The following is a 24,953-nucleotide window of genomic DNA, read 5'->3' as shown; positions in this document are numbered from 1 at the left end:
TTTGTCTTTCAGATCATTTTAAAGCACAGACCGTATGTACTTGTAGTACACTTCTGTGGCTCAATGAAAATCTTGTTTTGTAATCTCCAAACTCACAAAGTTGATTTTTCTAGCGCTGCTTAGTATAATCAGATAGTTTGCGTGTAGGGTTTTACCATTAAATGCACTAGAATGGGTATGTGATGCAATTTCATTTCTCTGCTTTTATGCACAGTTTGGTCAAATTATTCAGTGCAAAAATAGAGTTGTTTTGTATCATTTACTATTCTACTGAAACGAAATGGTGTATCACAATACCTCTTTGTTCCCCTCTCTCTCTCTCTCTCTCTCTCTCTCTCCAGCCTTTATATGATACAGCATATCTTACGTTGTACAACATCAGTTTCACGTCCCTCCCCATCCTGTTGTACAGCCTTATTGAGCAACATGTCAGTATGGACATCCTCAAGAGAGACCCTTCTCTGTACAGGTAATAGCATTTAAATTGCTTCAAAATACACATTTAATTCATTGTTGGTCAACTTGTCATTTTCAATGCATTGTCATTTACAGAGCACATGTTTTCCACAAGGGTGACCAGCAGTGCTGTCATCTTTGGAAAGCATATAGGTGTGTGCATGCATGTTGACCATGTGGTGCTGATATGTGGAAACTGTTTGTGGCCAGCTCGGCGCAGCGTCGTGCAGGAGCAGTCCACTGTATCTGGAGACACTAATTGATCACACTTTATTGTAACCTAGTAATGCTTTACAGCACACTTATTCTTAAGGACATAAAGGAATCTACTTAGGTGAAAGTGCAGGGTGCACTGCCAGGATCAAGCCATCTTAGAGTGATTCTACATTATTTAAGAAGAAATAGTGACTTGAAGTTCTGCTCTCTTCTCTTAGCAGACACATTAGCATACATGATGGTCTCAAGATATATTCTTGTTTGTGCAAAAGAATTGTTCACTGTCTGTCACAAACCTTTTCAAAAGGTATTCAATTTTTCACACTGCATGTATGTGCAGATGAACCTGAAACGGGTTTTGGATGAATTTTGTCTTCAAAAAACGAGAAAAGAATTCAGGAAAAGTATTAAAAAGTAAAGGTTTCTCTTCAGATGGGTGTATAACCTTCCTTACAACACCGGCTCTAAGATGGTTTGAAGCTGACATTTTCAAAACTGCCCACAAGCTTGAGAAAGACTACATCTATGTACATAGCAAGCAAGATCTTGCAAGCGCAACCTTTTGTCTTTTAATACCAGCTACAAATACAATCAGAAATCAAAATAACTAGACAATTTGTAAAAATTGACTAGGGACGGGTCAAATGAAAACTTTGCCCGCAACGTCTGGAATCTTTGCCTTTGGGGGAAGTCCCTCTGCTTGACCCAAGACCAGGTTTAGAATCTCCAACCCTGGTTCTCTGCTGTCCTGTGAGCTGCCAAAGAGGTACAGGCTGCTGAGCAAGCAGCATTGTTCCTGCTGTTACTCTCGGGTTCCCTTGGCCTTGCATGACAGTGGTGAAACACAGAAGCCCCCACCCTGCAGCCTCATGCAGCCCATTCCCTGGTGCTGGAAGTCCAATCCATTAGAGTGGGACCGCTGACAGAAAACCCAATCCAGTGGATCAATGCCTAGACCTCAAACTATTATTAGTCAAATATACCACTGTGTGATGTATCCCAGTGTAGCATTTGTGGACCTTTATAGTGCCTTCAACAAGGTCATCCGGTCCAAGCTGTGGCTTTCTTTTTTTATCCGATATGGATCTCGTCCCAGCATTTGTTAATTTTCTCCTTGATTTTCAGTGTAATCATACTGCTGTGGTAAGATTCAGCCCCATTCGGGAGTTATCCAACTCGTTCACTTTAGAAAGAGGTGTTTATCAAAGCATTTGCGACTCGCAAATTAGAATGTATAACAGTTTCTCGGGCACTGTTTACGGTTCCTAATGGGGTCGCAAATTGCAAACATCATGAATATTAATGAGGCAGGCACAATTTGCGACCCCATTAGGTATGGCTAGTACTCCTAGGGATGGTGGCCTGCTGGGGTCAGCAGACTACCATGTCTGGGACTACTTTTAAATAAGGCAGTCTTTTTTTTTTAAATGCAGCCCGTTTTCCTTAAAGGGAAACAGGATACATTTAAAAAAGCAAAATTAAACTTTTTAGTTTCATATTTTTTAAGGGCAGGCAGTGGTCCCTGAGACCACTGACTCCTCTTGAAAAATATTTTCTCACTTACTCACAAAGTTGAAAGGGTACCCTGGGGACCCCTTCCGGTTTGTGAGGGGCTTACCACCTACTTGAAGTAGGTGGTAAACTGTGAGTGTTTTGCGGCCGCAAAACACTTGTACATGGCATGGGGACTCGCTATATGGTAAGGGACGCCCCTTCTTAATAGCAGGAGTCGCAAATGCTATTTTGCGAGTCAGTGACACTAGCAATCGTCCTGTAAGAGAAGAAAACCCTTCAGAAAACACAGTAGAGCTGAAAAATCTGAGCAAATGCAAACAAACAGCAACCCTGGACTTCTGATGAACTGACCAGAAAGGCCAAAAAATAGTCTGACAAATTGTCATCCTGACTGAGTCTAGTGTCTCCTGAGGCACTGCTTGCTGAGAAAAAGGCTTTAATTTCTTTTTGAACCAAAGTACTGACCATTATCACGCCGTTCACAGCATGACCAGTTGCAATTCATGTAAAGAAACCACCATTGACGACTATACCGTCTGCACTACTGGTCATTAAACTATCTTTAACTGGAACTCTGTAGTTGACAACACCTGACCTTCTTCAATCAATGAAGTCCTAAATGACAAATGTCAACAGCAACCAATTGGCTAGTCTAGCCAATTTAAGTGAAACACCAGTCAAGGTATCCATTGCCACACTGATTCCCCTGAAGCCACAGGTTAAGTCTTCAAGCAAGGTTTCACTGTTTCACATGTTTTGAGGGCCCTTTTAGGATGGCTATCAGTTCTCCATGTCAAATGCCAGTATGACTTTGACTGGGTATACCAGTATGGACATTGGAAACTTCAGAAACATCAGTCTGGCAGATATATGATAGAGACATCTTGTCACAGATTCATTACCTTTACATATTCTCCAGGCCTCAGACTTGATGCAGAAGTTTTCAAGAAGTACCCTTGCATGTGGGTAGGTGGCATCGTTTAGCTTTGCATTGGTGTTGTCCACTCCGGAAGTTAAGTGCTATCCCTCAGTCACTTTTTGACAGTTTTTTTCTCTACTTTTTGTCAAAACTTTTTTGAGAATTTTATTCTCTGGCTGTGACAAGAGTGTTCCCTAAGAAACCTATGGGCTTTCCAGCCATGTTGGACCTGTCACAGGCAGATGTCCGGTCCGCTCATCGCCTCCCTGACTTTCCGAGAGCTGGAGCGACACCCACCCAACTAAAATAGTTCTGTGAGGCCATGCACCTCATATTGGGGTAGCCCATCCCCTGTGGAGCGCTTTTGGACCCCCAAATGGATTCCTACTGACAGGTTTGCCCTCGCCACTTGTCGGGGCCCTTTTATCTTGTGCTGATCTGGAGCGGTGCTGTCTGTGAGCCCACAACCTTCCTCGGTGGCTGCTCAGTACTGATGTTCTTGATTCTGCCGATGACCCACAGTGGTGCCAGCCTAATTGTCATTCCCGACTCCGACACAGAGCCGTATGGGTAGTGACCAACGCTGGCTCCGGTGTTGTCCGGGACTTTGCTTTACGATTTGAAGCCAGTGCCTTTTTCATTCAACAGGCCTGGAAAGGGAGACAAATGGGAGGAGTATGAGGACCCTTATGGATACCAGCATCCCCTAGATGACAGAGGACAACTGGTATGAGGAACTGGAGGATGCCAGTCGGTTAAACACCCAAGCACCTTACTAGCTTGGTCTCTCCCCCTACAGTGGCTACAGAGGATGGTGCCTCATTCGCAGTGGTGGTGCGAAGGGCAGCTGAGGTCTTGGACCGTCAGTTGCCCACAGGGGCAGTTAAGATGAACATATTAACAGAGGTGCTTCTGCCGGGAGTTGCCCCCTCTGAACCATAACTCCCAGTTAATTAAGCTTTTACCGATGTTCCCCTTGGGTCCTCATGCAAGACCTGCACTTAGGCTCCTGTGCACAATAAGTTGCCCGACATCATCGCCGGCTCCAGTTTCCTCACCAAGCATACCACCCTGGAGAGTTTGGTTGTCCAAGCCTCCACTTCCAGAGTCAACCCTGGCTTGTTCCCTACCACTCTAAGAGGTGGAATACCTTAGGTAAGAGGATGTTCTCTTCCAACAGCCTAGTACTGCGGTCGTGAACCGCACATGCCTCTTGTCGATACACCCGTATGGTCTGGGACTCAATTGCACAAGTGCTGCCTATGGTCTGAGGAGGCCCAAGCCATATGGTCTTAGGCAATTGCAGACGGCAGAGACACAGTGAGGTTCTTTGTCAGATGTGGACTAGATCCTACCGACTCACTGGGCAAAGCAAGTTCATCATTGTTGGCCCTTTTTTGAGGATGTCCAAGCTTTGCTCATGGACATGCCCTTTGATGTCTTTCACCTTTTGGGTGCAAAGGCAGACCCTGCGCTGGAGCACTTTGAGAATAGCAGAGCTAAGGCCAGGACTTCAGGCCAATCCATGGCCCCTCACCAAACCCAGTCCATCTTCTGCCTCTTATGTGGCTACGGAAGGAGCTCACAGTTGTGTTCCTTCCCACCTAGCCACCACAGCCAACAAACTTCCAAGACTTTTTGTGGCAGAGGGTACGGTTCCCACAAACCATGTGGGGCCACTAGACAGAGGTGGGCCCAGTCCACCGCCACCGCCACCCCGATCAGATGCAGCCTCCAAACCCCTTTAGTGTTCCCTCATACCCACATGGAAAACCAGTGGTGGACAGAATACGCCTTCACCCGCACCACTGGCATTTGATGACATCTGACAACTGGTATTTACAGATAGCCCAAAGAGGCTACTCCATCCCCTTTCTAGACACCCTTCTACCCAACCGGCTGACAGAGGATCTTCTCTCCTTGCTCTGTCAGGAAGTGTTGGCTCTCTAGACCAAGGGATCTATCAAGAAGGTACCGGCATGGGAAGTAGGTCGTCATTGCTATTCCCACTACTTTCTGGTTCCCAAGAAGGACCGAGTCCTACGTCCTATTCTATACCTGCACCTTCTCAACTTCTTCTTGAAAAAGGAGGAGTTCAAAATGCTCACATTAGCTCAAGTCCTGTCTACATTGGAGACTGGATGGTAGCATTGGACTTGCAGGGCGCATATTTCCACATTCCCGTCCTGACTGTCCACAGGTGTTACCTGCAGTTTACAGGGGGCCAAGAGCACTTCCAGTTTGCAGAGCTCCCTTTCGACCTCACCAGTGCCCCTAGCGTGTTCACGAAAGTGATGCAATAGTTGCAGTACATCTGAGGTTCCAGTCTTCCTCTACATCAATGATTGTCTGTTGAAGGCGGGCTAGCCCCAGGCATTCACCCCCTCCTCCAAACTATAGCAGACATCCTGCATTGGCTGGAGTTCATTATAAACGTGCCATAGTCACACCTGATGCTCCCTTTCATTGGAGCCATTCTGGACACAGCGCAGTTTCGGGCCTATCCTTCTGAATGATGAGTCTGGGATGTTTGGGCTATGATACCAATGTTTCAGCCTCTATCCTGTTGGGCCTAATGGTTTTCTGCATCTTGATACTTACTTATAACAGTTGGCATATGCAGGCTCTGCAGTGGGACCTAAATTTCCAGTGTGCACAGAATCAGGGCATGCTCTTCAACATGGTCAAGTCTCGGAGGGAACTGTAAAAGACCTGCAGTGGCAGCTCACCTTGATTGGGTCAGCAGCAGACCGCTCTCCCTTCCCCAGCCGCAGTTGACTTCAGTGATAGATGCATCAATCCTGGGCTGGGGCGGCCATCGGAGTGGTGGAGATTATAGGACTGGTCTGCAGTGGAGTCTGGACTCTCCACAATCCTGTTGGAGCTTAAGGCGATCCGATTGGCATTGAAATCCTTTTTTCCCCTCAGTCAGGGGAAGTCTAGTGCAGGTGTTTATGAACAAAACCACTGGCATATGGTACTACAAAAACAGGGAGGGAGTGATTGTGGACCCTTTGTCAAGTGGCCCTGCATCACTGGCCATGGGTGGAACGTCATGGCATTTCCCTAGTGGTTCTACACCTGGCGGACTCTCTGAACATCAGAGTGGACACCCTCAGCCGAAGATGCTTAAAAGATCCCCAATGGCGTCTCCACCCGGAGGTGGTGCAAGGTCTCTTTCAGCAGTGGGGAGAGCCTTGGTTAGATCTGCTAACCACGGTGAGAACATGCAGTGTGAGCAGTTCTGAACATTTGAGTTTCCAAGGCGGCTGTCGTTCTGAGACTCTTTTTGTCTTGTTTGGAGCTTTGGGCCTTCTGTACACCTTTCTGCCAATACCACTTCTGCCCGGAGCTCTCAAAAAGGTCAGGAACGACCAGGCCCAAGTCCTCATTGTGGCTCTGGACTGGGCTTGGAGAGTCTGGCATCCCAAGCTGCTGAGCATGTAAATCGGTCCCCGGATCAGGCTGTCCTTTTGGTAGGATCTCCTAACTCCTTTCTGTGGCTGCCAGATCAGCCCCCTTCTTCAAGTCCACTATTCTAAATAGCTTCCTTAAAGGTCTGCAGGACATGTTTCCTCCAGCTCTCTTTATTATGTCTCAGTGACACATAACGTGGTTCTTACCTTTCTAAAATGTGCTCCCTCTCGGCCACTTCATACCTGCCCTCTTAGGCTCCTCGCCATCAAGACAAGGGATTCAAAATGCGTAGACCATCGGTTCTGCCAAACAGTTTTTTGCCAATTAGTTTTGGTTAAGTTACACCTAATCATTGTGAAGATTCCATTAGTTGATCAGTTTGTCTAAATTTTGTGTAGGGTGTATATAAGAAAAATTAAGGGTGTAAATAGTTTGGTTTGGCCGTCCAGGTGCCCCCTCAAGTGGTCTATTTAGTTCCCCTTGTGTTTGCACCCAGTAGGTTGAATGTGTCGGATATGATATTGAATGAGTGAGCTTGTGAGAGTGAATGAATGTTTGTCAATCCAATTGGATTTTTCACCAGTCCTTGTGTCCATATTTATCCCCATTGCGTGTTCTTTTGGTTTTAATGCAGTGAATTTATGTGATTAAAATAATTGTATATTTGAATAAAAAGCTACTTATGAGCTTTCAGAGGCATTGTCTTGTGGTCTATGCATCTATGGAGAAACAGTTTTGAATAATGAATCAGTATTAGCACTTCTTTTTGTTGTTTACCTCACCATCAAGACAGCATTTCTGGTGGTAATTACATCTGCCCAGAGGGTCAGGGAACTGCAGGCGCTGTTATCTCATCCTCTGTACATTTCTTTTTTCCCAGTCAAACTGGTCCTTCGGACTCGAGCATCCTTCTTGCCGAAGGTAGTCATCCAGTTCCACGTAGGCTGTCCATCACTTTTATGCTCTGCCTCATCACTTCTAAGGAAGAGAACAGAAATGAATCATCTCCTGATGGATTGCTCACTGCATTAAGATCTGCTACGCACTGGCCAAGAAGCAATCCCCCAAAGGGTTTGCTTGCTCATTCCACCAAAGCAGAGGCTTGGTCTACTGCATTAGCACATGGAGTTCGGGTACTGGACATCTGCCAGGCGGCAACAAGGGGCTCACTGCACATGTTCACCAAACACTACTGCCTGAACAGTTGTCGGGATGGGCACTTTGCCCGTTCGGTCCTGTAGGATGTTTTGGTCTAAATCCGGTTCACAGACCTTCCTCTGGAAAGTTATTACTTGGGTAACTATTCTAAGGTAAGGATTTTGTTACTAGAATTCTCTATCAGACGAACAGTTTACTTACTTTCGGTAACGTCTTATCTGGTAGAGACTCTATCTAGTCAGATTCCTTACTGACCCACCCATCCTCTCCACTCTGCGACCTGATTTCTAGGTACATGGCTATTCCCTTGTCTGGGTCCTAGTTCCACACTTTAGTAGTAAATGTTCTTAGTGGTTCTGGGCAACTGGAGTGGAAAGATGAGAAAAGAGATTGACAGTATCTCGCTGGGGTGGTGCCTGTATAAGCACTGCGCACTTCACTTCAAGCGCAGACTATGCTGAGGATGCCACGCTGAGCCAAACAATGCCACCTACCTGCACACAGGGTTACTGCCTATGAAAATTTCCAGATCCAGACTGACGCTTGGGGATAATTCTAAGGCAAGAAAACTCCGGCTAGATAGTCTAAACCAAATATGCCATTAACGAAGGTAAGAAACTTCTTCCTCAATACTGCTGCATGCTGGAGTTTCCAAGGCGAGTTTTGCTTGGAGTTGCTTTTTGTTTTGTCTGGAGTTCTGGCCTCCTGTATGCCTTTCTGCTGAAACCACTACTGCCCAGAGTTTTTAAGAAGATCAGCAATGGCTGTGCCCAAATCATTCTTGTGACTCTTGATTGGGCATGGAGAGTCAGGTTTCCCATGATATTGAGCATGAGCATCTATGCTCATGTCAGGCTGCCACTTCAGTAGCATCTTCTGTCGTAGCAACAGGTCATGGTCCCACAGCCGAACATGCACACCCTCCACCTTTATGCGTGGCGATTGAGCAGTGACAGTTGACATCTTTCAACCTTCCTCCTGAAGTCTGTGATATTATTCTCGCCACTTGGGGTCCCTCGACCAAGACTGTATGCTCCTGCTGCTGTGACAAATTTGTGGCATGGTGTGCATCCAAGTCCATCGACCCGCTCTCAGCACCCCTTTCTGAGGTTTTACTATTTGTTCTCTCTTTGGCCCAGCATGGCTCTACTCTGGGCAGAGTTAAAGGCTCCTTATCAGCCACTTTGGCATGTTGGCAGCTACCAGATTAACCTTCTTTGTTCAAGTCACCTGTTGTGACTATGTTCCTTATCGGTCTCCAACACATGTTTCCTCCCAGGCTATTCATCATGCCAAAATGGGGCTTCAACTTAGTTCAGAATTTTCTGATGTGCATAACTGCCCACTGTGGTTGCTAACCATAAAGACAGCTTTCCTAGTGGTCATAATATCAGTTGGGAGTGTTAGCGAACTGCAGGCAGCTTGTGTGCACCCTCCTTATACCACCATTTACACAGGCAAGCTGGTCCTTCAAACACATGCCTCCTTCCTTCCAAAGATAGTTACATCCTTTCATGTAGACCAAAATATCACCTTGCCTACCTTCTTTGCTCCGCCTCAGCGTAATAAAGAAGAGGGGAGACTCCACTGCCAGTACCCAAAAAGAGTGTTGTCGTTCTACCTTGATCGTACCAATGAGTTCCGGGTGGATGATCAACTCTCCGTAAGATATGTTGGAACTAAGAAGGGGAAGGGCATGCAGAAACGGATCATCTCATGATGGAGAGTCCTCTGCATGAAGATCTGTTACGCATTGGCCGAAAAGCAACCCCCTAGGGACTTGCATGCTCATTCTGCCAGAGCCGTGGCTGTGACCACTGCGTTGGCTCTCAGAGTCCCTGTCCTCGACATCTATCAGGCAGCTATGTGAGCATCTTTACATACATTTACAAAACACTACTGCCTGGAAAGTCAGGCCTGTCATGATGGGTACTTTTCTCGTTTGGTCCTGCAGGACTTTTGGTCTAATTAGTTTTGCAGACCCACCTTCGGGGAGGCATTGCTTGGGGATCCATCTATTCTAAGGTACCAAATCTGCGGCTAGAAGTCTCCATCAGGTGAACTAGTTACTTAACTTCACTAACGCCTTATCTTATAGAGACTCTATGTAGTCGCAGATTCCTTACCGGCCATCCCATCCTCCCTGCTTTGCGTACTGATTACATTGTGAGGGTCACCTTTATAAGGGCCTTTGAAATTCACACCAGTTGTCAGTGTTCCACGTGGTTCGGCCTTCCTCGTGTGGAAAGTCGCAAAAAGAAAATGACATCAGTTTGCTGGGGTGGCACCAATATGGGTACTGCGCACATCACATCAGGCGTGGACAACGCCGAAGACGTGATTCCGAACAACGCCATGTAATGGTCATGGATATCTCTTGAAAATTTCATTAGCCAGTCTGACCTTGAAGAATATTCTACGGTAAGGAACCTGTGGCTTCATAAAGTCTCTACCAGATAAGAGGTTACCAAAGGTAAGTAACATGTTCATTAAGATGACAATGGTGGTGACAAATCACACTGGAGGTATGGTCGTCCTCATTACGACTGGTCATATGATGAGCTCTACAATCTCACCATTGAATTAATCAGATGTCAGACTTTTGTGCCAGGTTTCCAAAACTCCTGTCACCACCCCACCTCCATCTCAGCCACATTCTCCTGCTAAGTGACCAAGATCAGGGACAGTGTCCTTGCAAAGAACCTCAACCTCCAGCTGAATCTATTCTATTGCCACCACCAGATCCTCTGCAAAATAAAAATACATCGGATGTGACAATCATGGTGCATCCTTTGCCGCCGCAGTCCATGCAGATAACAGCAGTGGGGCCGGTAAGGGGGGATTTCGAGGGACGATACAGAGGGAAAATTAAATCATTAATCAATTTTCCCTCTGCATCGTCCCTCGAAATCCCCTTACCCGGCGCCACCACTGTTACCTGCATGGACAACTGCTGATCCTTTGGATCAGTCTGATGAGCCTTTAAAACCTGTTCAACCCCATGTGGATTCTTTGCCAGAGGGCATTGCTTTTTACCATTCTCTGGTAGAGAGAGCCTCCAAAAGGTTTCAGTTACCTGGGACATTTACAGAAATGAACTGTTTACTATACGATTGCAAGAATGCACCTAAGAAATCTTTCAAACTAATACCCAGTATTGACTTTATTTGACAAGAAGAAGTAACTAAAATGCAAGCTACTGCATCTGTCCAGCAAGGTCTTTTGTCTTGATAAAAAATATCAGGCGCCAGATAATACTTTAGCTTGTCTGACTGGTCACCCTCAAGCTGACTCTGTAGTGAAGAAGGCAGCACAACAAAGGTTACACTGCCCCACTTCTCCCTGCTCTCCTCTCCTGACAGGGAAGGAAAAAAAATTAAAAAATTGGAAAGTGGGTGTCCACGCTAGTAGCGACTTCCATGAAGGCTGCTAGTGATTAGGCCATTGTGATAGAAAGATGTGGACAGAAGTGGTGCTGTATTCAGATCTTCCTCCAGAAGATATAAAGGAGGCAATGAAAGGCATCCTAAGAGAGGGGGGGAAGCACCAGTGGCTCTGAGAGACAGAGGGCTGGATTTAGTAACTCCAGGTTTCGTGCATTAAGCAGGAGCTACTGCTCTAAGATGTCCAGGTCAGCTACGGTCAGCAGCTTTCCGACCTGAGCTACATCACTGCATAGTTGATATGCCCTCTACGTTAGAGCACCTGTTAGAACGCCATGTTGCTGAAGCTCTACATACAATAACATCGGACACTGCCTGATCTCTGGGTATTCTGCATCAGAGATTTTGGCTCCTTTTCAGGATGCAAGAGGCAGGGGTATAACAACATTTAAAGGTGGTTTTCATCTGCCAAGGTCCCCATCGTACCAACATAACAGTTACCTAATTTTCGCCAGCCATATTTCCAACCGCAGTAACAAAGACTGGCCACATCCTCTTCCTATGGCAAACAATACTCCCATAAGGAAGGCAGAGGTCAATTTAAACAGGGCTTATCACGAAAGCACTGACAAGACTCGGGCACGGCTACTCCCAATAGTTTGTCCCCTCTATTTAGTTTAGTGGAATGAAGGATTTTGGCTTTCTATTGTTACTGGGAACAGATGGGTCTTAAATGTGGTCCGGTATGGTCATACACTTGACTTCCTGAGAAGGCTTTCACCTACCCCCACTTCAGAAAACCTCTCATCATCATTACAAGGAGAGATTTTTCCTATGATTACCAAAGAAACAACAGAATCTCTCCCCAAATTCCAGCTAATTAAAAGGCTTATAATCCCGATTTTATTTAAATGGAGAGAGTTGGAAGAATGGCGACCCATTTTGCACCTCCGACAGCTTAACATACACTGCACAAACCACATACAATCTTTCAGAATGATCATCGGGATGGCGAATGCATAACACCATTGAGCTTGCAGCGCGCTTCTACTTTTCATATACCAATAAATGCCAACCATTTAGTTTCCAGTTGACACCCAGGATCTTTTCAAAGTGGAAGGTTCCTGTAGCGTTTTTTTTTTGTTTTTTTTTCTTTTATAGGAAAAAGGTCAATTTTTTTTTATATCTAGACGATAGGCTGTTAACGCATGACCTCACAAAAAGCAAAATCTTCGACAAAAGTATGCCAGTATCTTGATTCGATCTCTGGGTCTCATGTGCAACATGTCAAAGTCTCTGTTGATGCCTATCAGGCACATTTGGTTTCTATGTACAATCCTATATACATCAATAGGGAAAACGTATCCATCAGAGGATAAAGTTCGGAAGTTGCACTACCCCATATCACAATTTCAACGATTGAAAAGCACAGCAGTTCACTGCTTCATGTCCCTTTCAGGGATATGATGTCTTTGTCCTACTTACTGGTTTCTTACTACACCCTGTGTACTTTGCAAAAGGTGCTGGATACAAAATGGCCTCAGGTGTCTGGATCTTTCAAGTATCAAATCCAAATCAAGAGCAGAATTAAAGACGCTCTTCAATGGTGGAATGTGCAATCCAATTAAGCCAGCAGGGTTGCCCTTTTGGCTGAACGTATCCTTGACAATGGTGAAAGTTATGACAATTATAACAGTAAACTCATTTTTAAAAGGATGAGGAGCTCATTTGTGAGACCTGTAAGCCAGAAAACATTAGTCCAAGATTAAAAAAACGACTTCATATGAATGTTCTGGACTCAAAGTAGCCAGATGAGGCCTTCAGTATTTCTTTTAAAGTTGAGCAACCCTTTAGTTCTTAGGAGGTCAGACAATATTACAGCCATGATCTATGTAAACAACAATGCAGAACCGAGTTACTAGCTCTCTCAGAAGAGTCTCAAGATTAATGGAACTGGGCCATGAGTCACAGCCTCTCACTATCAGCGAGCATGTTCCAGGAGCAGACAAAAACATGGGCAAACGCAGTCAGCAGAACAGCAAATGTAACTCACTAATAGAAATTGAACCAAGATCTAAAGAACATAAACTTTCATGGGTGGGGACATTGGGCACTGGATTTATTTGAACAGCCTCAGAACAAGAAATGCTGCTTCTTTTTTAGCAAGTAGTGTCGCACAGGGTCAACGTGTTTTCCATTACCTGGTTAAGGATATTTGCTTATGTCTTTTTGGCTTTTCCCCTCATTCCACAGGTAATCAGAAAGATGAAGAAAAAAATGTGCCTAGTGATCCTAGTGGCACAGGTGTGCCATCTCCTGTATTGGTTTACAGATCTCCCTCTACCAGAAGACCCATGCAATCATCTGGGCAACAAGCACGATCTGCTTTCCAAAGAGGAAGGCCAGGTTTTTAATCACAATTTGGGATATCTCAATTTGACAGCATTACTTCTGATTATAAGAAATTCTCTCATCTAGATTTCTAATCAGAATGTAGAGCAATCCTGCATCAAGCCAAATGCCTTTCAGTAATTTAAATTTAACTAGACAAAAGAAAGAGATTCTAATTCTGGTGCTGCGTCAAATGTTTTCATCTTTCACCCTCAGAATCACATAGTACGTCCTTATTACATTTGGCCGAATCTGGCTTTAAACATTCTTCCATAAAAGTACACCTGGCAGCCTTATCAAGGATTCAGCGCGCTTCAGACTATTCTGACTTGCTAGCTTCTAGATTCATCAAGCAAAGGCTTTTTAGAGCATTCTGCCAAAAAGGTGCCCATCCTCAATATGGGAGCTGAACATAGTACTTGCTCTGCTCGTGAAGCTACCATTTGAGCACATAAATAGAGCAGATATTAAGCATATTACATGGAAGACAGTATTTCTTTGGGCCCTAACATCAGCCTGGGCAGTAAGTGAGATAAAAACATTCACTATAAAATAAGCATATTTAAGCTTCCACAAAGAGGGGCTATTTCAAGGACAAATCTAAAAATCTATGTCAAAGGTATCATCTGTTTTTCCTTTAAACAAACCTTTTGTACTTGAGTCTTAGAGTCTGGCATACATTTACTTTGTTGCATATTTGATAGATATCCCTTTCACCTTAATACAAGTGCATTATATGATAATGCTCTACTAATAAGGAGTATTGGATATCTATCCTGTTTTTGATAGAGTGCTTATCATCCATACTCTAAATTCGTCATTTGCTAAGAGAAGTATTTAGTCACTATATTCAAAGGTGTTTGAAATTTTACCTTGACATAACTAAATCTTTAAGGAAATCAGACCAATATTTCATAGCCGTTGCCCATCTTCAAAGAAGAAAGTCAATTTCTAGAAAAAGAATCACAAGTCTGATAGCTTGGGTATTTATGGGCAGGTCTCTACTGAAGACTTCTGTGTCTGCTTCATACCTGCCAACTTGAACAAAAATCTCACCGTGTGAGGAGAGGGTGGGTCCTTAGAAGGACGGGGCCTTGTGCCGAGAACTACCAAAGAGGCACTTTTGCCCGCTCCCCAGCCCCCTTCTCCAAAAACTAAACAAAAAAGCTTGCTAAGGCTGGGACGGATATCCTAGGGTGTTTTCACATCCCTTATTGGGCGTCGGCAGTTCAAAGACTCCGAAAACGAGCTGGAAATCCACTATGACAGTAGTTTCCAGCTCAATTTCCCTGCCACCGTATAATATCGGCTCCTCATCATGCGACCGTGTGATGGGAGCCGATATCGTGTGTCACACTGTCACACCGTGTGAGTTGTCTGGTCTGCTGCTTACTCCACAAGGAGTGTAGGTTCAGCTGTGGGACTGTATTCTGGTAAGCGCTTTGTGTTATTTGTTGGTCGGCAACATGGAAGAGGTGCCACACTTTTGTGAAGCACTTCTGTCTGGATGTGGAAGGGTTCAGCGGCTCAGCTTTGGACAAAGCAGTTTTCTGTAATGTATTTTGTTAAAGTAAGTGTTGTTCCCCTTTCATCAACGGAATTAATCAATGTTTTACCTGTCAACGTTTTGTAGTGTATATTGCCCACTGATTGCTATTCTGATTCAAGCAGGTGAACGATACCACGCTGAAGAAGATAAGTTATTTACCTGTAACTGCAGTTTTGTTTCATTGATTAGGATGTGACAATTCCTTCTGCCCGGTCAGAGGTTTTCAGTTTTATCTTTTCACGATTGTGCTACTGAATATCTGAGGTATGGTGGCCTCTGGAATCGAGGAGTTCAGTGTGCTTGCACCTCATTGACTGGACTTTGGGTCCTTTCGAATGAGGGGAAGAGGCTACTGCAGTGGAGGTTTTCCTCTGCGTTTCTGTGTAAATGTGAACTTATTGCTATTGTAATTATACTGTGGAACACCTGACTCCACAACGTGAAATGATCAAAGCCAGTAAATCTCTGAAGGATACTAAGGTTGGAGAATTTAAGTTAAAGGGAAGTACTTTTTGCTCACAATAGATGACAGTAACATTTTTGTCTGCCCAGCACTGTGCTTTTAGATCCTCATGAGTGGAATATCTATTTATTTTACAGAGATATTGCCAAGAATGCACTTCTCCGCTGGCGGTTGTTCATTTATTGGACATTCCTTGGACTGTTTGACGCAGTGGTATTTTTCTTTGGTGCATATTTCTTGTTTGACAGTGTAACGATAACCAGCAATGGACAGGTGAGTGGTCAATCTGCTGTACATTTGCTGTTGTATTCCTATAGTAAATGAGATAATTTGGGGCGCTGCTACCTACTAATGAAATCAAAAGTGTGGTGCGAAACTCATGTAAAAGAAAGATGTGTTTTCTTGAGTTTGCCACACCAGACACAGGGCTGTTTGTTTTTGTTACTTTCTACTTTTCGTATTAAAAATAAAGAGTGCTGAAACTTTTTGGAAAAATATTTAACATTTTTATTGTATTGATTCCCTTTCTTTTTAGTTATCTTTAAAAAATATTCAGAGGATAAAACAATATCGGTCTTTAACCTAACTTCAGCATTCCGTGTCCCTGCCTGGTTACACTCTGATGTTCCCACTGGCTGCACCCTTTTTGTTGTTCCTTATTCCTGACAGTTTTATTCTGTGTTTAATCCCCTCTCCTCTCTGGCAGTTTATTACTTAATAGACATAAAGGAGGGGGTTTGGGGGTTTATTGGTGTCTGGCACCCTAGAAACAACTGCCTGAGTTTCAGCTAAGCAACTGTGTTTCTACAGTTGCCCTCCCAAGAGTGGTGCCCAAATAGTGGTTCTAAGAGTTAAATTGACTGCTTTAAGGCCATTGATTTCAATTAAGTTGTAAAAGCTATTTTCTTTCAAAGTTTAGAGTTTTCAAAACAAGTATTCAGTGTGTACATCTAACATAGCTTCAATATACCAAATTGTGTTTTTTAGGGAATGTATTTAAGACACAACTCTTCAGCAGGGTTAGTGCGTTTATCACGTTGGTACATTTTTAATCTGATTCTTATGTTTTGTGTTCTCTTAAGAATTCTCTCCCATAGACAAACCCCATTTTGTAATTTCATCATCATCATTTGACTCTATTCAGTTTGTTTAAAACCATCAAAGTATATACACAGACATTAATACTTATTTAGTAAGAAAATTAAATGAACGGTAAAACGTTGATTAAGATTGGAAGAATAACATGAATATACTGATCCATAAATAAAATACATAATACAATTTGAACAATACATTTAAGATGCATTAACTAAAAACCATACTAGCCACACAGTTATAAAAGCAACATTACAATAGCCAAAAATCCACTATACTTTGATACGCCACAGTTTAGTGACTATTCACATTGTAATGCAAACAGTTTGTATCACTACTAGTTTGAGCTCTCATGTTCCTAAGGCTGTAGCCTGAATAGCCCAGCACCATCTCAAGTATTTGGCTACTGCGCAAACTATAGCTTCTCTAGTTTTTGTGTTCAGTAGCCTAAGTGAGGTATAGTGCCACCAGCTTCCCGTCAACCTACATATGGGAAAAAAAAATTTCTTTCTTGGCCGGATGTAACCTGGACAGAAAAAGAAGAGATATGCTAGGGTCTCTTCCATACCATAGCAAACAGGGCAAGGGTCACCAACAAGAGACTGAGGCTGCCACTTTACAGTGAACAACAAAATAGGCAATATACCATATTGTAATTAGAGAAACAAAGATCTATCCTGTGGGGTCAACAGGAAATCAAGAAAGGGCTCAAAGGCACAATGCGGTTTAGTAAGCAGAATAGCATCTATCAAGGAGCCATGATTGTGACTTTTAAAGTTCCATTTCAGTAACCCATTTCCAATATGCTTCTTTCAGCACCTCTCTGGATAGTGGTGGAGAGTCAAAACCTCAATATTTTCCCTGACCAAGGGCTGTCAGTGTATCCTTGATGAAAGTCACCCATTTGATAATGTGAGATTTATCCAGGGTGACTATTTCTCTGAATGACAAATATTACTCGATTGGGACAGGTGTATGCTCTAGTCTCCACCAAAGAAAGAGGGCCCTCAGTTTAACAATTTGAGACACCGGTTGCAGCCCTGAGTCATGGAATAGTGGGACAAGGGGGTTATTTATTTTCAGATTTACCAATGTATACATGAATTGATTTTCTGCTCTGCTAAGATCATTTACGCTAGAACATCCCAAATCTCTGCCCCATATAAAACACTGGCCTCCGCCTTAGCCCTATATACTTTTAGGACAGGTGACATCCTTTTGACATTTGCAGCTTTAAAAGGTCTGAGGATGGCCGCCGCATGATGGGTCAAACTCAGCTTACTTTTCCTCGTCTGCTGTGCCCAAGACATATTCTTTGTTAATATGGTACCCAAGTAATTAAACTCAGATACTCTTTTTAGAAGTGTACCTTGCAGAAAGATAGAACGAGTAAATTATTTATGTGGGTTTACAGCCATAAACTTTGGTTTGCCAAAGTATATCACCAGACCTCTTTTTTTTTTTTTAAACAAGTCCCCAAATCTATCTACCACCCTCTGTAATACTCGCAGGGTCTTTGAAATTACTTTCAGCTGAACCTTTCTCATGAGTGGCTTTGGAAGTTTAGAGGGGTAACATACAAACCTATATGTTCTACATAGACCTTTTATGTCAAAATTATGAAGTTAATGTAGGTACATGACAAACGTTCTTTTACAGAGCTGTTCCTTTTGTGCAATGTAGTCCCTTTTACAGATGTGAAATATTAATGGGATAAGATAAATCATGTTAGTGGTATGAGAAGGAGGGATATGAAAAGCAATACCCATTGTTTATAAGACAGCAGTTAGTACCAAAATGCTCCATTTGGGTTTTGCTCCAGAGATCCATATCCCGAAAGGTTTCCATAGCAGCCATGTGTAAGGATCATGTCTTTGTAATAATAACCAAGAGCTCTTACATAGTTCATTGAATGGGCCAGCATGGAAGACTGCCTTAGACTGAGGTTTCCAAACTATTCTTTATTTTTCCAATTTGTTGTCCTATATATTTAAAGTGTTCCCAGGCTGTGAAAATAGTTTTGAACTGTAATTTATTCCGCTACTCAATGTTTTCACGGTAGTTGCCTCTATTTTCTTAGATAAGCACACATGGGAAGAGATTACTGGCTTAAAAATATGTTTGCTGGAGGAGCCAAGATGGCCGACAGGACGGACGTGTAGGCTCCCAGCTCCGCGAGCCTCCTACTCCCGCACCGGTATCCTGTTATCCATCCTGAGTGATTTTTGCGGTGACACGATGGAATGAACGCACTGATTGCACCCGCGTTCCTCCGAGGTCTCTATCTGCCGTGTGGAGGGAGATATCGACGCGCAAGCCGTCCGCCATTGTACCCCCTGGACCCTGCTCTGATCGCTGCCCGGGACGCTGCTGCACCGGAGAGACGTCCTGTGGAGGCGTCGCTGCTCACGGCAGACCTACTGCCTACGGAGGGAGACGGTGGGGTCGCTTTCGGACCCTGGGGCACTCCGGATATGGATGCGGTGACATGATCCCTTCCCCCTTCGTGTCTCTTGCTGTGCGGCTGGAGGGCTGAACTGGGTCCGGCTGGCGGAGCCACCTATGCCGGCAACTGCCTCGCGGACCAGTGGCGAAGGGGCGCTCATAGTGTGCCGTCCGGCTTTGTGAGCCGCTTTCTGTCGGCGCCCCTGCCTGAAGCTTCCTGACACCTGGGTCGCCCTTCTCTCCCCAGTGTTGCCTCATTGACGAAGCGAAGATGGCGCCGGTCTCTAGGGACGGGGAGAGGAGTGCTTCCTTGTCCCCTGGATGTGCTGTCCCGCCTGTCCTTCCCCACCCGGATGGACCGGAGATGTCGACCCAAACATTGTCACGCATGGGACTGCAGCGGGCCCCAACTTGTGGGGATATTCTGGCGGCTATCGCGGATTTCAGGTCGATATGTCGACAAAATGCTCGTGATCTGTGTCGGAAGGTTGACGGGGCGACGCTGGCTCTGAGGCACCTGAGGCATTCTGATTCCCTGCTGCCTACAACTACCCTCGAACTGGATACTATGTCTAAGCAGGCGCCTGTAATGAAGCTGGGGATCCCGGGATACAGTATTGCGGTTTTGTCCGCCGACGTGACTGCGGATACAATGTCTCTCTCCATTCCGCGTTCCGAGATTCTGCCTCCGCCATCGATGTTGCTGCATTGTCTGCTGACTCCCCAGTTACCAGACTTCCTTGCTGGTTTTTACTCTGGAGCCTCACCCTTTCACCAGTCGAGTGTACTTTCTCCTGTAAGTGCTGAGATGCTAGTCCTGTTTGACATTCACTTCATTGGTAACTGGGGGCGTTCACCTTATACTCTCCTGCTGCTTCTTCCTCGGAGACGGCCATCTTGTCCCTTTGTTCTGCTCTCGACATGTTTTCAGCAGTGGCCACTTCTGGGAGGATTTCAACGCTCGGGCCAGGGTTGATGGGTCTTTGTGTTGATTTTGCTTGCCTGGCTGTCGTAGACCTGGTCTTGAACACTATTTTGGACCTTCTGAATGCGCTCTGTGTGATGGTTTCCCCTGCATAGGTTTGTAACTGATGGGGCAGTCGCTGACTCATGTTTAAGGTATGGGGGGTTGATGTGCGGGCGGCCCTGGGGTAAGTGCAGATGGGGAGGTTCCCACTATGTTCTATTGCTTACCTGGTTGTATCCTGATATGCGATGAGGGGCTGCATTGTTGCTATCATTCCTCCTTTCGGGCTGCAGTTGGTGTGGTCTCTTGCTGGTCGTGGCTGTCAGGGTGGCGATTCGTTGTGGGCTGGGAGTCTGGGTTTAAGTGTTTCTGGCCCTCTTCCGGGCTTATGTTCACTGCTGTGTGGGGGAATGTGTGGACCGCCCGCAGAGTACACATTGAATCTTCCAGCTGGCTGGGAACTATTGGATAGCGCTTAGCTTCCGCTCTCGACGCCTCCTTAGTGTTGCTGCATTATGGTTCACGGCACGGTCGGAGCCTCAATTACTATCCTGATACCTAGCGAGCCACCGGCTCTGTTAATTTTTGGGGTGTCTGACTTGCCGATAATGACTACTGGGACTGGGGGTTGCCTGTAACGGGTGGCGTCCATTTTCACTCTTTGTCTTCCATTGTTCGAGGCGGCCATTTTGGTTGCCTGCTGCCCCCGGCTTAACACTGTGGCACCTCCGATGGTTTCTTTCTTTTACGGCCGCAGTACTAATGTCCTCTTGCTAGTCTTCGTTGTTAGGATCTTGGTCCTGGGCGACACGGGGGTCTGGAGGTGGGCTATTTGTTTATACCTGTTGCGAGGTCTTTTAATTCTGAGGGCCCGTCTGGGATACTAACCACTGCCATGCTCGCTAGCTTAGCGAGCTTGATAATTGTTGGCTCCTCCCCACCTTTTTCATTATTGGGGGGTTATAGACTAGGTTGCACACTTGTCTTCCTCCCTATATGTCAAATGAGACGTTTTTTCCTTTATGCCTTTCTTCCGATCTTGGCCTTTAATTTCTCTTTCTTTCTCTCTCTTTTCTCTTTTCTTGCTATATTTCGGGTTTATGGGGCGACAGACACTCTGCTGGGGGGGGGGCAGGCCATAGCCTCTGCATGTGTGTAGGGTGGGGGGGTATGTTTTAGTTTCGTTAATTTCTATGGTACCTATTTATGACCTTTTTATAATTTTTTCTTTTCTTGTTCTGGGTCTGTAATGAGGGTTCTAAGGAGCGGGTAGCGCTGTGGGTGGTATGCAGAAGCGGACTGATGCTCCTGTTGTTTGGAATTGTGCCGCCTAACTGTTGGGTGTTTCATTATTGCCATGTTTATTGCTGCCTGTATGTACTGTAAGCGGACTGTATGGACTCAGTTCTCCTTGACTTAATTTTATTGATTTATGTTTAAAAAACTTTTAAAATTAACCTTCACTGCTCCTTCTCCTTGGCGGCATGATTCAATATTGTGTAACTGCTGTTACTTGTTGCTACACTGCCTGATACCGCTGGGGGGGTCTAAATTGCTTGCTCTCGTGCTCAACTGTTTTGTGGCCGGCCTGACGGTTGTAGGCCCGTATTTGTCCTTTTTTTCATGCACAATAAAGGTTTTCAAAAATTTAAAAAAAAAAAAAAAAAAATATGTTTGCTTGGTTTATTAAGTATGGAAACAATGCAATGGATTCAGGAGCACTGCTCCAGGGTAAAGTGGACTATAGGGACAGCAGGAGCATTGATGAGGTGTGCTGCTATTGATACAAGTTGAAGATTTATTTTAAACCCTGCACTCCCCAATGTATGGCTATTTTTATTTGACCAACACTTTCACTCAAGTGTTTTGCTACATGCTTAACTTTTCTTTCCTAACACCCACACTTGTGCCCAAAAATGCACTTATGCAAAATTGGCAAGTAGTTCTGATCAGTTTGTACAATCAGATGTTTTTACATCATTTTTACATCTTCTCCTAGGGATATGCTCTAGCGTAGCAAACATCGCCCACAATTTCGCTGCGGACCCCTGGGCACTTTTATAGTGCATACTCCTGGCTTCCAAGAAAGGGTCACCCATCTTCTTCAGAGACCCAGATTCTTTAGTAGCATACAGTTTCAAGCACGGTGGTGCATAGTGTATCTTTATATGTTTCATTCAGTTCTTAGGAACTCCTTGTGAATATTGAGCAATGCCTATATTCATATACCTTTTCAGGACTAAAATTATATATTTCGAAAATCATTCAAGAGTAGATAAAAATATAGGACAATGCTCTGTGTTGTAATGCAGATTTGTTGTAATGGCTTTGCTTTTTATCAAATCTTTCACTTAATCAGAACACTTAAGAATTTTCAATATAATATTTAAAATATGTCAGATCATATTATAAAATCATGTAATAGATGTATTTATTACAATGTTTTCTCTTTATTAAACAAAGCAATGCGTCCAGGATCAATGAAAATGATCATTTATATCTCAGGATCGCTGGATTTTTTATTCCAGTTTGGTTATTTCATCTTGCTTAAACTCTGTAAAGAGTATCCTCGGACACCATATCATAAGGAGCTTTGAGATGTCCCAGTGAATCATTGATGCTGTTTTGTATATATTTTGTGCTAGTTTTCTGAATGTAGGGGAATTTATTAATGTGTTATCGTACTTCTAATCTTAATATAATCCCTAGCCATACTATAAAGGAGGTGGGGTCTGGGATTCTCCAGTATTGGGTTGTCTTTCATAGATTCACATGCCTGAATCATTCCCCGTCATCGGAGTGGGAGTCCCACAGTACATAAAAAAGCAATAATATGCCTATAAGAAGCCAAAACCTTGGTAATAACCATCCAGGAAGTAAAGTAGCCCTAAGCTACAGTGAAAAAAACTTCCACACTTATGACCATCCTAGTCATGTGGTATAGACCAAACTGCAGCCAATTAGGCGACAGCACCCACCAGAATGTTCTCGCTAGAGGCTCAGGCTCTCAGATTTTCTACCGCATGTCGTGTGAAGGAAGTCTCCCTGAGCCCTGCTCAGTACTTCACAACATTTGCTGTTTTTTTCCTAAATAAAGATGTCATCTTCTAAATCCCTCTTCAGACCTTATGAATCTTGTGGGAAGCTTAGGCTTTTTAAGGAAGATCCCCACAAGAAATGTATTTATTGCCTGTATCCAGACCATGAGGTAAAGGAATGTTATCTCTGCAGGACCTTTCCTCAGAAGACCCTCAGAGACAGGGAAGGTTGCCTTCCACTGTGCCTGCAGAAGATCAAGGACCAGGATAACCCCCTTTCTGAGGTAGGAAGTATAGCCTCGGGTCAACTATGTCCTCTAGAAATAGGAAAGCTGAGGTAGAGGTATCTTCTCCTGGGGCAAAGGTGTAGAGAAAAGCCCATTCCTCCAAGGATTCTGGCGTGCCTTCTACTTCTACCTCAAAAAAGGCATCTCCACCTACTGAATCTGGACCTTGTACGCCCCCGAGAAAGTCTGGAAAGTCTTTATCTTCCAAAAGACTGTCACAAAAAATTTTACCTCAAAAAATGACTTCGTCGACGGCAGCGTAGACGACGGCTTCTCTGTCGACGATTATTATCGTCGACGCATCTTCAACGTTGACGGTTACCTTCTCATCGCCGAAGCCTAAGATGGTGATGTCTTCAGCTTCTTCCCCGTCGACGCTGGTCTCAGTGTCGGTTCGACCAATCTCTTCGACGAAGATAATGCCATCGACCGTCGAAGCCCCATCATCGACGAGAGTTATGAAGGTCCTGTCGACGAGCGCATCGTCGTCGAAGCACACCTCGACGGCGCGACGGGATGACTTTCGTCAACGGATTCCTCGTCGACGAAGATCACCTGGCCGTCGACGACCTCATCGTCGATGAAGATTACATCGACGTTGACGGACGCATCGTCGACAAAGACTACCTTGTCGTCGAAGACATCGTCGGCGATGATTGCCTCGTCGACGAAAGTTACTGTCCCGTCGACGACCACTGTCTTTACTCCTTCTCCGTTGACGGTTGTACCGTCAACGCCTCCTCTCTCAAAGAGCTACAAGTTTGGTCTGCTGCGCCGGCTGCAGTCTCCTTAGCTTCGCCGTCTACAACAGCTTCCTTATTGGAAAGACGGGGCTCCTCCTTGGCAGTTCTTTCCCCGTTGAAGTTGCCTGAGCAACTATTAGACTCTGAGGAGGATGAAGAACAATCTGATGAGGATGAGCGGTTTCGCGCAGCTAGGAGTCCATCTGAGCTGCTTATAAAGTATCAGGATGAGGATCAAGAAGAAGAAGAACAGTTCCTTGTGCCTACAAGTCGGGCTCCTACCTCGGTACCTACGGCACACATGCCGTTAGATCTCCTCAACAACTTACAATATATGTTGAACGACTACTATCGCCGGTTTCCACCATCTGAATCGGGTGAATCACACCTTTCGACGCCTATGCCTCAAGCCTCTACGGCAGCGTTTAGACCTCCAAGGCAATCTTCTCCGTTGCCAGCATCAGAAATGCGATCTACAGTCCCTCCTTCGCCAATACCATCCCACCATGCACAGGAGGATGCCACTTCTGAAAAAGACAGGGAAGAAGGAGAAGTGGATGATAACTCTGTGCTGTCGGAGTGGGACGAATATCAAACACAAACCCCTTCTCCGACTGGCCACCTGCTGCGGACTCTCCGCCCGTAGATATCGGAGGATTCCATCTCATCATTGAAAGAGCAACAAAAAGATTTCTAATTTCCATGGAAACAAAACAGGATGACTGTTTCCTGTATGATTTTAAAGATCAACCTAAACAAGTGAAGACAATTCCAATAATAGAGAGGGTCTAAAGATAATGTCAACACCAAATTCTCTCCCTGCAGTTTTGCCTCCCGTAGATAAAAAATATAAGGCACCTCTCACTTCGCCAGCATGCCTTATAGGACAGTCAAAAACGGATTCAGTCGTC

At 44.7% G+C, this 24,953-nt stretch overlaps 1 protein-coding gene across 3 annotated transcripts in view; it reads left to right on the top strand.

Moving 5' to 3' along the window:
• ATP11A (ATPase phospholipid transporting 11A) overlaps window positions 1-24,953 on the top strand; it is a 941,588-nt gene that overhangs the window by 820,115 nt on the left and 96,520 nt on the right. For all 3 annotated transcript variants that reach the window (XM_086934336.1, XM_086934337.1, XM_086934338.1), the window contains exons 24-25: window positions 342-469; window positions 15,605-15,740. In XM_086934336.1, coding sequence (XP_086790462.1) covers window positions 342-469; window positions 15,605-15,740 — 264 coding nt within the window. The remainder of the gene's footprint in view (window positions 1-341; window positions 470-15,604; window positions 15,741-24,953) is intronic.

This window comes from Lissotriton vulgaris, chromosome 8 (assembly GCF_964263255.1).
Source record: "Lissotriton vulgaris chromosome 8, aLisVul1.2, whole genome shotgun sequence".
Classification (NCBI taxonomy): Eukaryota; Metazoa; Chordata; class Amphibia; order Caudata; family Salamandridae; genus Lissotriton; species Lissotriton vulgaris.
Note: the sequence above shows the minus strand (reverse complement) of the source record. Positions and strands in the feature narration are given on the sequence as shown.